The 12,065-nt window shown below is 35.2% G+C and overlaps 4 protein-coding genes across 11 annotated transcripts; 2 read left to right on the plus strand and 2 right to left on the minus strand.

Moving 5' to 3' along the window:
- Positions 1-562: 562 nt before the first annotated feature.
- LOC106769055 (E3 ubiquitin-protein ligase ATL23) lies at positions 563-2,055 on the plus strand. The gene has a single exon (XM_014654517.2). The coding sequence runs from the start codon at positions 1,258-1,260 to the stop codon at positions 1,816-1,818; it is 561 nt and encodes a 186-aa protein (XP_014510003.1). The 5' UTR covers positions 563-1,257; the 3' UTR covers positions 1,819-2,055.
- Positions 2,056-2,482: 427 nt separating this feature from the next.
- Positions 2,483-5,118, minus strand: LOC106771096. Of its 3 annotated transcripts, none has more exons than XM_014657001.2 (4): positions 4,956-5,118; positions 4,561-4,653; positions 4,286-4,394; positions 2,483-2,977 (listed from the first exon to the last, which is right to left on the minus strand). In XM_014657001.2, exons 3-4 carry the CDS (start codon positions 4,377-4,379, stop codon positions 2,757-2,759), a joined length of 315 nt encoding a protein of 104 aa, XP_014512487.1. In that variant the 5' UTR covers positions 4,380-4,394; positions 4,561-4,653; positions 4,956-5,118; the 3' UTR covers positions 2,483-2,756. The 3 variants fall into 3 exon arrangements, with proteins under 3 accessions (XP_014512487.1, XP_014512495.1, XP_014512501.1); XM_014657009.2 differs by having other exon boundaries at positions 4,561-4,649; positions 4,956-5,115; XM_014657015.2 differs by lacking the exon at positions 4,561-4,653 and having other exon boundaries at positions 4,956-5,115.
- LOC106771077 (pentatricopeptide repeat-containing protein At3g61360) lies at positions 5,119-7,641 on the plus strand. The gene is made up of 2 exons (XM_014656979.2): positions 5,119-5,495; positions 5,852-7,641. Exons 1-2 carry the CDS (start codon positions 5,292-5,294, stop codon positions 7,430-7,432), a joined length of 1,785 nt encoding a protein of 594 aa, XP_014512465.1. The 5' UTR covers positions 5,119-5,291; the 3' UTR covers positions 7,433-7,641.
- Positions 7,642-7,661: 20 nt separating this feature from the next.
- Positions 7,662-11,712, minus strand: LOC106771087 (aldehyde dehydrogenase family 2 member B7, mitochondrial-like). Of its 6 annotated transcripts, none has more exons than XM_014656990.2 (12): positions 11,620-11,712; positions 11,259-11,444; positions 10,995-11,132; positions 10,744-10,886; positions 10,440-10,593; positions 10,119-10,348; positions 9,786-9,875; positions 9,148-9,321; positions 8,795-8,932; positions 8,434-8,571; positions 8,277-8,338; positions 7,662-8,166 (listed from the first exon to the last, which is right to left on the minus strand). In XM_014656990.2, the coding sequence occupies exons 2-12, from the start codon at positions 11,344-11,346 to the stop codon at positions 7,893-7,895; spliced, it is 1,629 nt and encodes a 542-aa protein (XP_014512476.1). In that variant the 5' UTR covers positions 11,347-11,444; positions 11,620-11,712; the 3' UTR covers positions 7,662-7,892. The 6 variants fall into 6 exon arrangements, with proteins under 6 accessions (XP_014512476.1, XP_022637338.1, XP_022637342.1 ...); XM_022781617.1 differs by having other exon boundaries at positions 11,584-11,689; XM_022781621.1 differs by having other exon boundaries at positions 11,625-11,641.
- Between the last annotated feature and the right edge of the window lie 353 nt (positions 11,713-12,065).

Below are 12,065 nucleotides of genomic sequence, written 5' to 3' on the forward strand. Positions count from 1 at the left end.
TTGAACCACACCATTGTTACAGTTGGTGTCACTGCAGTAAAGAGAGAACTCTGTTTTGAAAAAATTGTATTGAAAACTCTTGAACAAAAATCTTATCGTGGAAATCATGTTCTAAAAATTCGGAAAATTTTACTCTTAAAGATTTCCATAAATAAATAAGCCAAAAATTACTTTTTTATTAAGATACGTAAACAAATAGTCATTCCAACATTAGTCACTAAAACTTTAATTATTATTAGTCAGTCAAAAATAACTCTTGAAGTATATGCTAATTAATTTGAGTCTAGATTCTCTACTAAAATTTTTAGTATATTAAAAATACATTGTCATATTATAATTCTTTTAATATATTTTAAAACATAAAACATCAATGTCAATCAATATATTTTGGAGGCATATAGACAACACAAAAAAAAACAGCAAAAAATATAAATTCAATTAATTCACATTTAAAAATTTAATAGTTGAATTAATTAAGTATTAATATATTTTGTTTTAATGAAGTAATTTCCTTTTTAAGTATTATCCCGTGTCTCATTGTAATAGGAAAAAGGTGGTACATAGTGGCAAAGGCAAATACAGAGAAAGAAAAAGAGAAAGTGAAGAGAAAAAGGAAAAGAGGATAAAGAGGAAAAGGCTGAAAGGGCAAGCTAACCGTGATTTTTTGTGTCCACTTGTAAAAACTGCTTACTTTCTCACCCACTCCATCAACATTCCACACTCACCTAATACACAAAAGACAAACAAAAAGGGAAAAAAACAAAAAAACCATGCTGATTGATGATGTTCAACTATGTCCTTAACTTCTTATAAATCAAATTCTCAACTTCATCAAACAAACAAACTTGTGTTTCTATGACAAAACCACCTCACTTTTTCTTGTGCTGCAATTCTAACTTTTCATGGCATATGCATCAACTTGCTCAGCATTTGTTTGACACATGCATACATAGGAAATGGATTCATTAGAATGCTGTCAGTGTTATTTAGCCTACAATGTATAACATCATGAATCCATGTTCAGAAAATATTTCAGTTTTTACAACGAACGCATGGATCAATTGACATGGAACTGTTCCAACTTAGTTTTGTTGTTTTTTAATTTGAGTCTTCAATATGCAACTGTCAGATACTCAGTGGGAGAGTTTTATCATTCATTCTGATGCTACCTAGTTCCAGCAAGATTGCTTTCTGTGAGGAATACCAGTAGTCTCTGCGAAAGCTCTGAGTTTTCCATTTAAGCATTAGAGTGTAATAATGACAGTTATTATAACAGTGGTGCTAATATTTGTGGGATTTTTGGTCCTGATCATATTTCATGTTTGTATTTCGGAGAGACTCTCTAGGAGAGGATCTATGGTTGAGAGGGGTGCAAATGGGGGAAGAAGCATGTCCATAGATGAGTTGGAGAAGCTTCCATGTTATGATTATGTTGCCAAAGGCAACACAAGCAGCCCTGTGGATTGTGCAGTTTGCTTGGAGAGCCTCATCACTGGAGATAAGTGCAGGTTGTTACCTATGTGCAAGCACAGTTTTCATGCTCAATGTGTGGATACATGGCTTCTTAAGACACCCTTATGCCCAATTTGCAGGTGTAATGCTCATTCTCACAGTGAAAACCAAGTTATAGGTAATAGTGACTACTTGGTAGTACCAAATAGTGTGTCTAGGGAGGGCCAAACTGCCGCAAGAAGTCAGCAACATGAGAACACGGTGGTCTTGGTACAGCTGAGAGAAAGCCTAGAAAATGGTCCATCAACAAATGTTGTCGTGGAAAATCCAACATTAGGAAGTCATAACTTGGTCAGAGAGGAGTAGAATCAAGAGAACACCAAGAACATATTCAACTGAAATCAGATATCAGCTACCACTTTGCTTCATGCTGAAGAATTTGAAGCTCTGTGAAGGGTAGCTCAAAAAATGAATATTGTTGAGATATTTGAATGATGAACAACTAGTCTTCTAGTATTATCATAACTATTATGATTTTTGCTCCATTTAGTTGTGATCTCATTTGCTTTCATTGTCCCTTTTGAATCACAAGTACTTCGTTAATTGCTTGGTAGATTATTGAACACTTAACTGATGTAGAACTTCCTCAATGAAAATAATTTCGGTTCCTACTCTTTAAATGATACTGCCATTCAGAGACAATACATTTTAGTAACTCTAACAATTAAAATAGCAACGATTGAATGGTAGCTTAATTTTGATTGAAGAATAATGCTACTAACATTGATAATATTATATTTTGGGACGAGAGCAAACACAACATTAGTTGATTAATGTTTTTCACTTGACACTTCTCTGATAGAATACACTTCCTTTATCTCATCACATTTCAAATTATAAAATTTTTAATTAATTTTCACCAAAATACTACTTAATTTACAACTGCACTACCATTTTCTTGTAGTGACAATTTAACACATCGTGCAATATGGGAAGTGTAGTTCTCATTCATCTTTATGTTGCAGATAAATCAAACGTAAAATAACTTTCTCCAATGCATTGAAAACACAATGGTCAAATGGATACAAAAAACGTCTAAAACATTCTTAACTGAAAGGAACTTTGAATGTGTATATGTAAAACGCTAAGAAACTAACACATGAAACCATGAATGTGCAAACTTATTAGCATAAGCATGATTAGCACACGATTCAGGACCTTCTCCCTTCATCCCCGTTCTTCCTTCTCCTCTCCAAGATGAACAACTTGTGAGTAGAAACAAAGGGGTCTCGAAACATCTTCATCTACTGTTCTTTTTTGACAGCCTGGGAAGATTGTTGAGCATCCCCTGTCGGCTGATTAATGCTAGCTTTGGCCTCAGCAACAAATTTAGGATCAGGTTCGTGTTTATCAGCAGGTTCTCTCATTGCCAAATATATGTAAAATGCTATGATTACATTGACAGATATGACAGCAAGAAATCCACTCACTAGTGTCCCAGAGTAAGGGGACAAATTGGATGCTCCTGATACAAACAAGGAAACACAGTAAGGTTAAGGTGGTAGTTCTGCGATTCCCATTCTATTTTTCTATTGGGTTTTATTCACAACCGGTTGGGAAACCTTAAAGGAATGAAATGAAAAGAACAAAATCAGAATGCACTGGCAGTGTAAAGGTTTTACATTGTCATGCGAACATAGACTGGTATATATTGTAAGACTTTTGAGTTTAATTAACTTCAAATTCACATATCTAAGTTGATTTCTAATTGGCTAATGAAACTCTAAATATCTTTATACTACTGACAGTATATGAAAATTAAATTAAATGACAAATGATAAGATTGTTGAGAACAGGGATGAAACATTCCATTAATACATATACTATACCATATGGGCAAAACTGCACATTTCCTTAGAGGCTAGCTATATATGTATAGAGACAAAACTTTCTAGATGATTTGAAAAAGGCAAATTCAATGTCAGTCACTGCCCGAGAAGCAATAACATTTCCTTCAAAATAATCAGCGGTCGGTCAAGACCAAGGGCATTTTTTATTCTCTTTTCACTTTCTTGTTTTAAAAACTCTATTTTAAAACGAATCTACACAGCTCACTACTCAGCAATCAATTTCTCAGCCAAAACCTACTACGTTTCATTTTTTTTTTTCCAAAACAAGTGTTTCAAAGATAAAAACAGAAACAGCTTGGAGATGCTGTTTCATCATCTTCTTCAATTTTCTTCAAGTGCTCTATTGAAGTAGTCACAGGACAAACTTTTAGAAAACAGAACCGTGCTAAAAAGACAAAACACTTCCAACTGAAATCAGGGACAAACAAAATTTAGAAAACAAAAACCATTTTCGAAAATAGTAACTAAACAAGGTCCGATATTCTAATTTCAGTTTTTGACAATGATAAAAGAGTTTAATTTCTGTGGAAGACCCAATGCTCTTTTTTTAACGCATCAACAAAAAAGCATGGTAGAAACTACTTTTGAGATAATTATTGTTAAAGCCAACTAAGAAAACCATGACAGTTTGTGATTGGATGGGACTGAGCAATGTGAGTGCATGCCCTATTTACTCACAAAAAACAGAGAAAGTACAAGACCATCTCTTCAACAAGAAAGCAGAAAAAAAAAACAACTAACAAAAAGTTGGCTTGAAATATTAAGAAACTCTTACATTTTCCCTTAAAATGAATTTCACTAATTCTACCAGTCAAACTGAAAGAGAGAAGATATAAAGCATCCATATCACAGTACCAACCAACAACTCTTCAAAACAACAACAACAATAACCTATAAAAAGCTTAAGTACATTAGAATCTTACCAGGAAGCATGTTGTGATTGAAAGCATACAATATTGCAATGGGGATTGCCCACATCAACATTGATGCAACGAAAAACTTCTGAATCACTCTCATTTTTGCCTCAAATTCCTATAAAAAAAGGTAAAATTTGTTTAATATTCGTAACCACTGTTTCTTTTAATATTTACTGAACATTATTATCACTATGCTTCCTCCAACTTATAAATTCTTTTCTAATTAAATCTCATATTTACCATCATTTGATAAATACTGATAAGTAGATAAAAGCTATAACCTTTGAATCCGAGGTAACCCTTTTCTCCCATTCTCATGCCTAGTAACGAACTGTCGTTGAAAGCTATAACCGCTGAATCCGAGATGAGTCTACCTTAAAAACGGTAAAAATGATAAATTTAACACATTAACTGAATACAAATTCTTAAATTTTGAGTCTTCAATAAAACTCTTAAACTCGACGACTTAAAAGTTCCCACACCCTCGAACCTAGTTAATTCGCAAGTAGAATCTTTTTTCAGTTGGGTCGTGTGAATTCGAGCAAACTCGCTCAAACTCGTATAAAATCGCGAGTTTATAGTGGATTCAGCGAGCTCAGTTGGACACTACGCAACAACAATGCACAAAAGACAGTGGAATTGTTTGTTTCTAGGTCATGATTTATGCAGAACGCACCTTGGTAACAATTTCGAGGTCACTGTTTCTCTCTTGCAACTTTATGTGCTTTTGGGGTGTTGATGTTGCGTTCTTCTATCGCAGGAACAGATCTGTATTGGTGTCTTTCTCAGGTGGTCTTGCGTTTCGACCTTCTCCCCTGCTATCTATGTTCTCTGGTTTCCTTTCTCTTGTCATTTCATAGACAGGACTACAAGTTAGTGGGTTGGGCCTCACTTTAAGTCCAGCAACTTTTTTTAAATAGTTTTTTTTTTTCAAAGAATCTGTCACATTGAACCGGGTTGAAACCATCCATCCAAATGTAACCCGAAGTTACATTTCCTCCATGATTGTGAAATGGCTTCCAAGAGCTTGAAGCTATCGAATTATCTACGGTTCTTCTGCAATTTCAATTTCAATCCTTTAAATACTCATAGCTTTTCACGCCTAAAGCAGTATCCCCCAGAGCTCGTTAGAAGCTTCTCGGCTGCACATTTTAATCATGGCTACTCCGCTCAAAGGAAAGGCCATGGGCATCCTCACTATCTTGATGAGTCTCAGGTACTCTTGCTGAAAGTTTTCATTTTTCTCATTTGGGCAAGGGCTTTCGCTATGTTAGATGAAATTGGTGTTGTCCAAAATTGCTTATTGTTCAAAAAGTGTTGTGTTAGGTTCAATATGATGTAGAATGAAACGATGAAAATAAATTTAGAATTTTAGTGTAGTATTCAATTTGTTAAAATTAGCTTTTGGAGAAGTAAATACGGATTATAGAGTGAAATCAACTTTTCTACAAATCAAATCAAAATTAGTTTATGGATGAACTTATTTTGTAAAAGCTATGACAGATAAGTTTTTTCTTTAAAAAATCATTATGTTAAATTTCTTGGATTTTCTTTTTTTCTTGTGTTGCTTAGGTTGAGAGAGTAAGGGGAATCATGGTTAAAGCAAAGTCAACAAGAATGTTCTATAAGCGTAGCATAAATGGTGATGATTGTAGTGTTGGAAAGGAGTCACATACATTTTCACAAAATCCTATTGGCAGTCCTGAGTCATGTTCACAGCTCAAAGTTGATGTTGACACACTCACCAGAATCATCAACGACCACCCTTTCCCATTGCAACCCCTTCACCCTACACTCCTCCACCTCCTCCCTCCGTCCTCTTTCTCTAGTTCCCTTGTGGAAAACGTCCTCGGCCGGCTGTTTGCTGCACATTCCAATGGTCTCAAGGCCTTGGAATTCTTCAACTACTGCCTCATCCATTCCCATTTACCCATAAGTCCTGATTCACTCAACATGACCCTCCACATCCTTGCACGGATGCGTTATTTTGACAAAACTTGGGTCCTGTTGAGGGACATTGCAAGAAGCCACCCTTCTTTGCTCACCCTTAAGTCAATGAGCATTGTGCTCTCCAAAATCGCCAAATTCCAGTCCTTTGAAGAGACCCTTGATGGGTTTAGAAGGATGGAAGATGAAGTGTTTGTTGGAAGGGAATTTGGCACTGAAGAGTTCAATGTGCTTCTTAAAGCATTTTGTACACAGAGGCAAATGAAGGAAGCCAGGTCGGTGTTTGCGAAGCTTGTGGCACGGTTTACTCCTAATACCAAGTCCATGAATATTCTGCTCCTGGGGTTCAAAGAATCAGGTGACGTTACTTCTGTTGAGCTTTTCTATCACGAAATGGTTAGGCGCGGTTTTAGTCCGGATGGAGTGACATTTAATGTTAGGATTGATGCTTACTGCAAGAAAGGTTGTTTTATTGATGCTTTGAGACTTCTGGAGGAGATGGAGGGGAGAGATATTGTCCCTACCATTGAAACTATAACTACTTTGATTCATGGAGCAGGGTTGGTTCGAAATATAGGCAAGGCGTGGCAGTTGTTTGATGAGATTCCTTCAAGAAACTTGGTTGCCGACACTGGCGCTTATAATGCTTTGGTTACTGTTTTGGTTAGAAATAGAGAAATTGAATCTGCTTTGTCCTTGGTGGATGAGATGGCTGAAAAACACATCGAGCTGGATGGTGTCACTTATCATACAATGTTCTTAGGATTGATGCGGTCAAGAGGGATTGAAGGCGTGAGTGAGCTTTACCAGAAGATGACTCAAAGGGGTTTTGTTCCAAAAACAAGGACAATTGTAATGCTGATGAAGTTTTTCTGTCAAAATTATCAGCTTGATTTAAGTGTAGGTCTGTGGAAGTATCTGGTGGAGAAAGGGTACTGTCCCCATGCTCATGCTTTAGATCTTCTGGTCACTGGATTGTGTGCAAGGGGTTTGGTGCATGATGCTTTTGAGTGCTCTAAACAAATGTTGGAGAGAGGAAGACACATGAGTAGTGCATCATTTCTGATGCTGGAGAGGTTTTTGTTGCAGGCGGGTGACATGGACAAGTTGAAGGAGCTTGACCAGATGATTAAAAAATTGCATAGTGTCTTACCACCGTCTAGAGGAAACACTACTGGTATTTTTACCTCTAGGGTTATAGCGTAGCATCATTTAGTCTAAAATACAACAACTATTGCCGCCCTGATTTTGATGGATTTTTCTTTTGTACTAACATGTTATTTCTCTGAATTACAATATAACGATTCATAGTATGTTGATTAAGTAAAAGTCTTCCAATTTGTTGATCAAAGTCATGCATAATATTTTGACAGCTTAGTTGGTGAAGTTAGGTGGAGGTGGAAAGGGAAATCACAGTTAAGGTCCAAACAGACAGTGTTCTATAAGCACAGATGGCGATGATTGTATTTATAGAAAGGAGTCACCAAAATTTCCCAGAATTTTATTGACATACATTGGCATGTGAACTTTAGTCATGAAGTGTCAAGGTCACTGGCAGTTTGTCTCAGTTTGCTTTTGGTTGTTGATGCTGCTCAGGGAGTCCAAGCCTAATTAAGGTTGATTTTTTATTTTGACTCTAGTGCTGTGTTGCTAACATCTGTTAAAACTAGAGCCATGCAGGATTCTTCAAAGGAGTGACAGAAGCTTTAACTTGAAGGTAGCTTCTAAGGCTGTAGATTCCCCTTACTCTCCCTTGACCACTCATTTTATATCCACCAAAAGGTATTGCTGCATCAAAGACATCATAGCAGTTGATCCATACTGTTCCAACTCGCAATGCCCGCATCAAGGTATTGGCAGTGTCTGTATTCTGAGTATAAACTCCAGCAGCCAGGCCATAATGAGTTGCATTGGCCCTTCTTATCACCTCCTCTAGATCCCTGCGATTTGTTTCATAGCACAAAATAAGAGGAATTTAAGATGAGGAACTACAGAATAATGTGCAAAGCACATACATGATGGCACTTTTATCTAGTGACTAATAGCATACTTGAATTTCAGGATAGATTGTACCGGACCGAATATCTCATCTTTTGCTATCAACATGTCGTCCTATAATATTAAGAAAGAAAGCTATTTACTTCCACTATTGGAACAATTTATCACTTATTTAGAAATTGAATCATTGTTAACTGGAAGTGTCATGCCTGAACATTTGAGAAAACAGTTGGTTCGATGTAGTAGCCTTTCGAGCCAACTCTTTGACCACCGGATTCCAGTGTAGCACCACTTTCAATGCCTGATTTTATGTATTTCAGGATCTTCTCGAATTGTGCAAAATCAATCTAAAACACATACAACTATCAATGTCATCACCCTTTAAGATGTCAGCCATAAGTTGAAGAAAACTAATTCAACATTTCTGTTGATTTGATTATGAATGAGCAATTGCAAAAGCATGTGTTCTTTTACTTATACCAAAGTTATTGAAAAAACTTATGTATTTATTCTTGTTTGAACCAAATTTTCTCTTATATTGACAGTTCATTCGGAAAGTTTCATAGATACCTGAGGACCTTGCTCAACCCCACTTTTGAAAGGGTCTCCAACCACACGTTTGGTAGCACGAGCTTTAGCCTTTTCCACAAATTCATCATATATGCTTTCATGAACAAATGTGCGAGAACCAGCACAACAACATTGCCCCTATGCAGAAGCAAAAGAAAACAGATTGAACCATATTGGAACATTTGCAATAAAAGAAATGGAGAATGCTATGTGTTGAGAGAAATGCTAGCAATACATTATTTAAAATATTATTTTGAAAGACCCTCTTTACCATTGGTTAAGATTTATTAAAAACTGCAAACTAGTAGATTGTGTTGTTACCATTCCTAATAATGAAATTAGGATAATCAAACCTGATTAAAGAATAATGCAGAATGTGCTGCCTCAACAGCTGCATCGATATCAGCATCCTTGCAGACAATGAATGGAGATTTTCCACCCAGCTCCAGAGTTACAGGCTTCAGGTTACTGCGTGCTGAGAGTTCTAATACCCGTCTACCGGTCTGAGAGGATCCTGTGAAAGCAAGCTACAAAAACAAAATCAACCAATTTTTATTTTACTATTAGCTATTAGGCCATATAGGCATAAATTGATGCATATATGTATTGTAGAGACAATCAGCAGAGTAAATTATATATTAAAATGTGTTTTACGAGTCCTAAAGATATGGTAAAAATTGGTTTTAGTTCCTATTAAAAACAATGGTTTTGGTTCTCTTGATTCTAAAATGTAGTGGATTTTGTCCCTAATTATATACTTCATTTTTATTTAACCACTAATAAAATTTATCACATTTCATGGAGTTGAGTAGAAAATGGGGTGTTTGTGTTGATCACCCTTTCATAAATACAAGGACTAAAGCTATCATTTTTGAAGTTAACGAACTGTAAGCAATGTTAACCAAATCATAAGATACTTAAACACCTTATACCTTTTTCTTTTTCTTTTTTAAGTTTCAGGAGAATCATTCCACTAAATGTTCTAAAGTACCTTGTCAACATCCATATGACTACACAGAGCTGCCCCAGCAGTAGGACCAAAGCCACTGATAACATTCAGAACTCCAGGAGGAAGTCCTGCCTATTGCATCAAATCCATCAGTGAGAACAATTACAAAAGTATAGGCACAGACAACATCACAATCTTTTTGTTGTTAGCAATTTTGGAATTTCATTTTTTTTATTCATTTCAAATTGAAGCTATAATTTCCTTGAGAACAAGATTAAAGACTTGTTCACATTCTCTTTAAAAGGAAGAGTTATCCTTTTTTTCACTTAATTTTATTTTGGCTGTAAGACTTATATAGGTGTGCTGTAAGACTACCTCATGAAATAGCTTTGACACATAAATGGCAGAAAGTGGTGTCTGTTCTGCAGTTTTCATTACAACTGTATTACCACAAGCTAATGCAGGTGCAACCTTCCATGAAAAAATAAGAAGTGGGAAATTCCAAGGAACAATCTGCCCTGCTACTCCAATAGGTTCATGCAAGGTTTGAACATGGTATGGTCCATCAGCTGGAACTGTTAAACCATGAATTTTATCCGCCCAACCTGAAGAAAACATAAAAGATACCAAAGAATGTCAACTTGTCAAACAATACTATAACTACATGATATAAAAACTCAAAGATAATACAGTTACCTGCATAATACCGGAACAACCGTACCACCATAGGTATTTCAACTTTTGCAGCCTGTTCATACGGCTTCCCATTATCCCATGTTTCAATTGCTGCAACTTCATCATTGTGTTTCTCCAATATATCAGCACAACGCAAAATTATTCGTGATCTTTCCTAGAGGAGTTCATCAAAGATAATGGACAAAATTGTTGAACATAAAAACCATGTAGCATTCTTGTAGCCCAAAGGAAAAATTACAGCACCAAAACACTTCCATATACTGAAATTTATAGAACAAATTAGGATTAAGCAATGATGTATTACATAAGCTGTCATCCTTGGCCATGGTCCCTCATCAAAAGCCTTGCGAGCAGCACGTACAGCACGATTTACATCTTCAACATCCGCTTCGGCTACATTGGCAATTGTATCTCCAGTCCTAGGATCATTGGTTGGAAAAGTTTTTCCTAACAGAAGAAAATTCGTTAAAAGTTTTAAGTTTTTGTAGCATAGATTGAATGTTTTCATATCAAAGAAACAACAATGTTTTAAGTACATAAATGTAGGATATTAACCAGAAGCTGCATCAACAAACAGTCCATCAATCAGAAGCTGATTATGCTCAATTTGCACTGGTGGTTTGCTAGGCTCTATATCAGCAGCAGCAGAAGCACCAGTTCCACTTAAACTTCTACGCCAGAGACAACATAGGCCTGGAAATTTAGTCAATAGTGTAAAAACCAAAAGGAAAAAAAAAAAGTTCAAAAATCAAAACTTTCTTTCATGCTTTAAATTTTTTTCTCCAATGCAATTTATAAAAAGGAGAGATAGTAGTATACCTAAACAACGTTGTTTAGTGGTTGAGACAAAAGAAGAAGTAGAAGAAGAAGACACATTCTGCAGGGTGGAAAGAATTCTAGAAGCCATGATCTACTTTGCATGAAGACTTTGAATGTTGAAGTAATTTTTCCCTTTCTTTGTGATCCTGCACACAGATTTCTAGCACCATACAAATGTGCCTGAAACTAAGGATGGAAAAGAACAAAAAGTTATTAGTACTTAGCACTATTCTGTTACCATTAATGTAAAAGTTCATCAGCTCTATTAGCCATGTGAATCAAAATTATGAATGAATCAAGAACAAGTTGAAAGAGAAATTCTAACCAAAATGTAATAATGATAGCCGCCATAATAGTTCACCTTACTTATATGTGAGGTAGGAAAATGATAATCACCCACCCATGTTGGCTTCAGAAAAGGAAAATATAAAAAGAAAGAGTAATCGAATTTATATTTGTGTTTACATTAAGAAAGAAGGGAAATTTTAAATATATTATAAGAAAAATATATATTTATTAATTTTATTTAATTTGATTATGTGGTTGATAAAAATTTCAATCAGGTTTCTCAATGTTTTTTTAAAAGAAATGTAATAATATGATTGTTTTTCATCCAATAAGTAGTAAAATATTTAATAACCAGCCTATAATAATGATAAAAAGAGTTGTTTTTCCATGATAAAACAATGATATGGTAATGGTATCATACATTTATATTTATTTAACATATAATGTAAATATAAAAGTTATAAAAAAAGTATTTAAAAAATTAATATAAAAAATAAATCTAAAAAAATATATATTAAA

This window comes from Vigna radiata, chromosome 1 (genome assembly GCF_000741045.1).
Source record: "Vigna radiata var. radiata cultivar VC1973A chromosome 1, Vradiata_ver6, whole genome shotgun sequence".
NCBI lineage: Eukaryota > Viridiplantae > Streptophyta > Magnoliopsida > Fabales > Fabaceae > Vigna > Vigna radiata.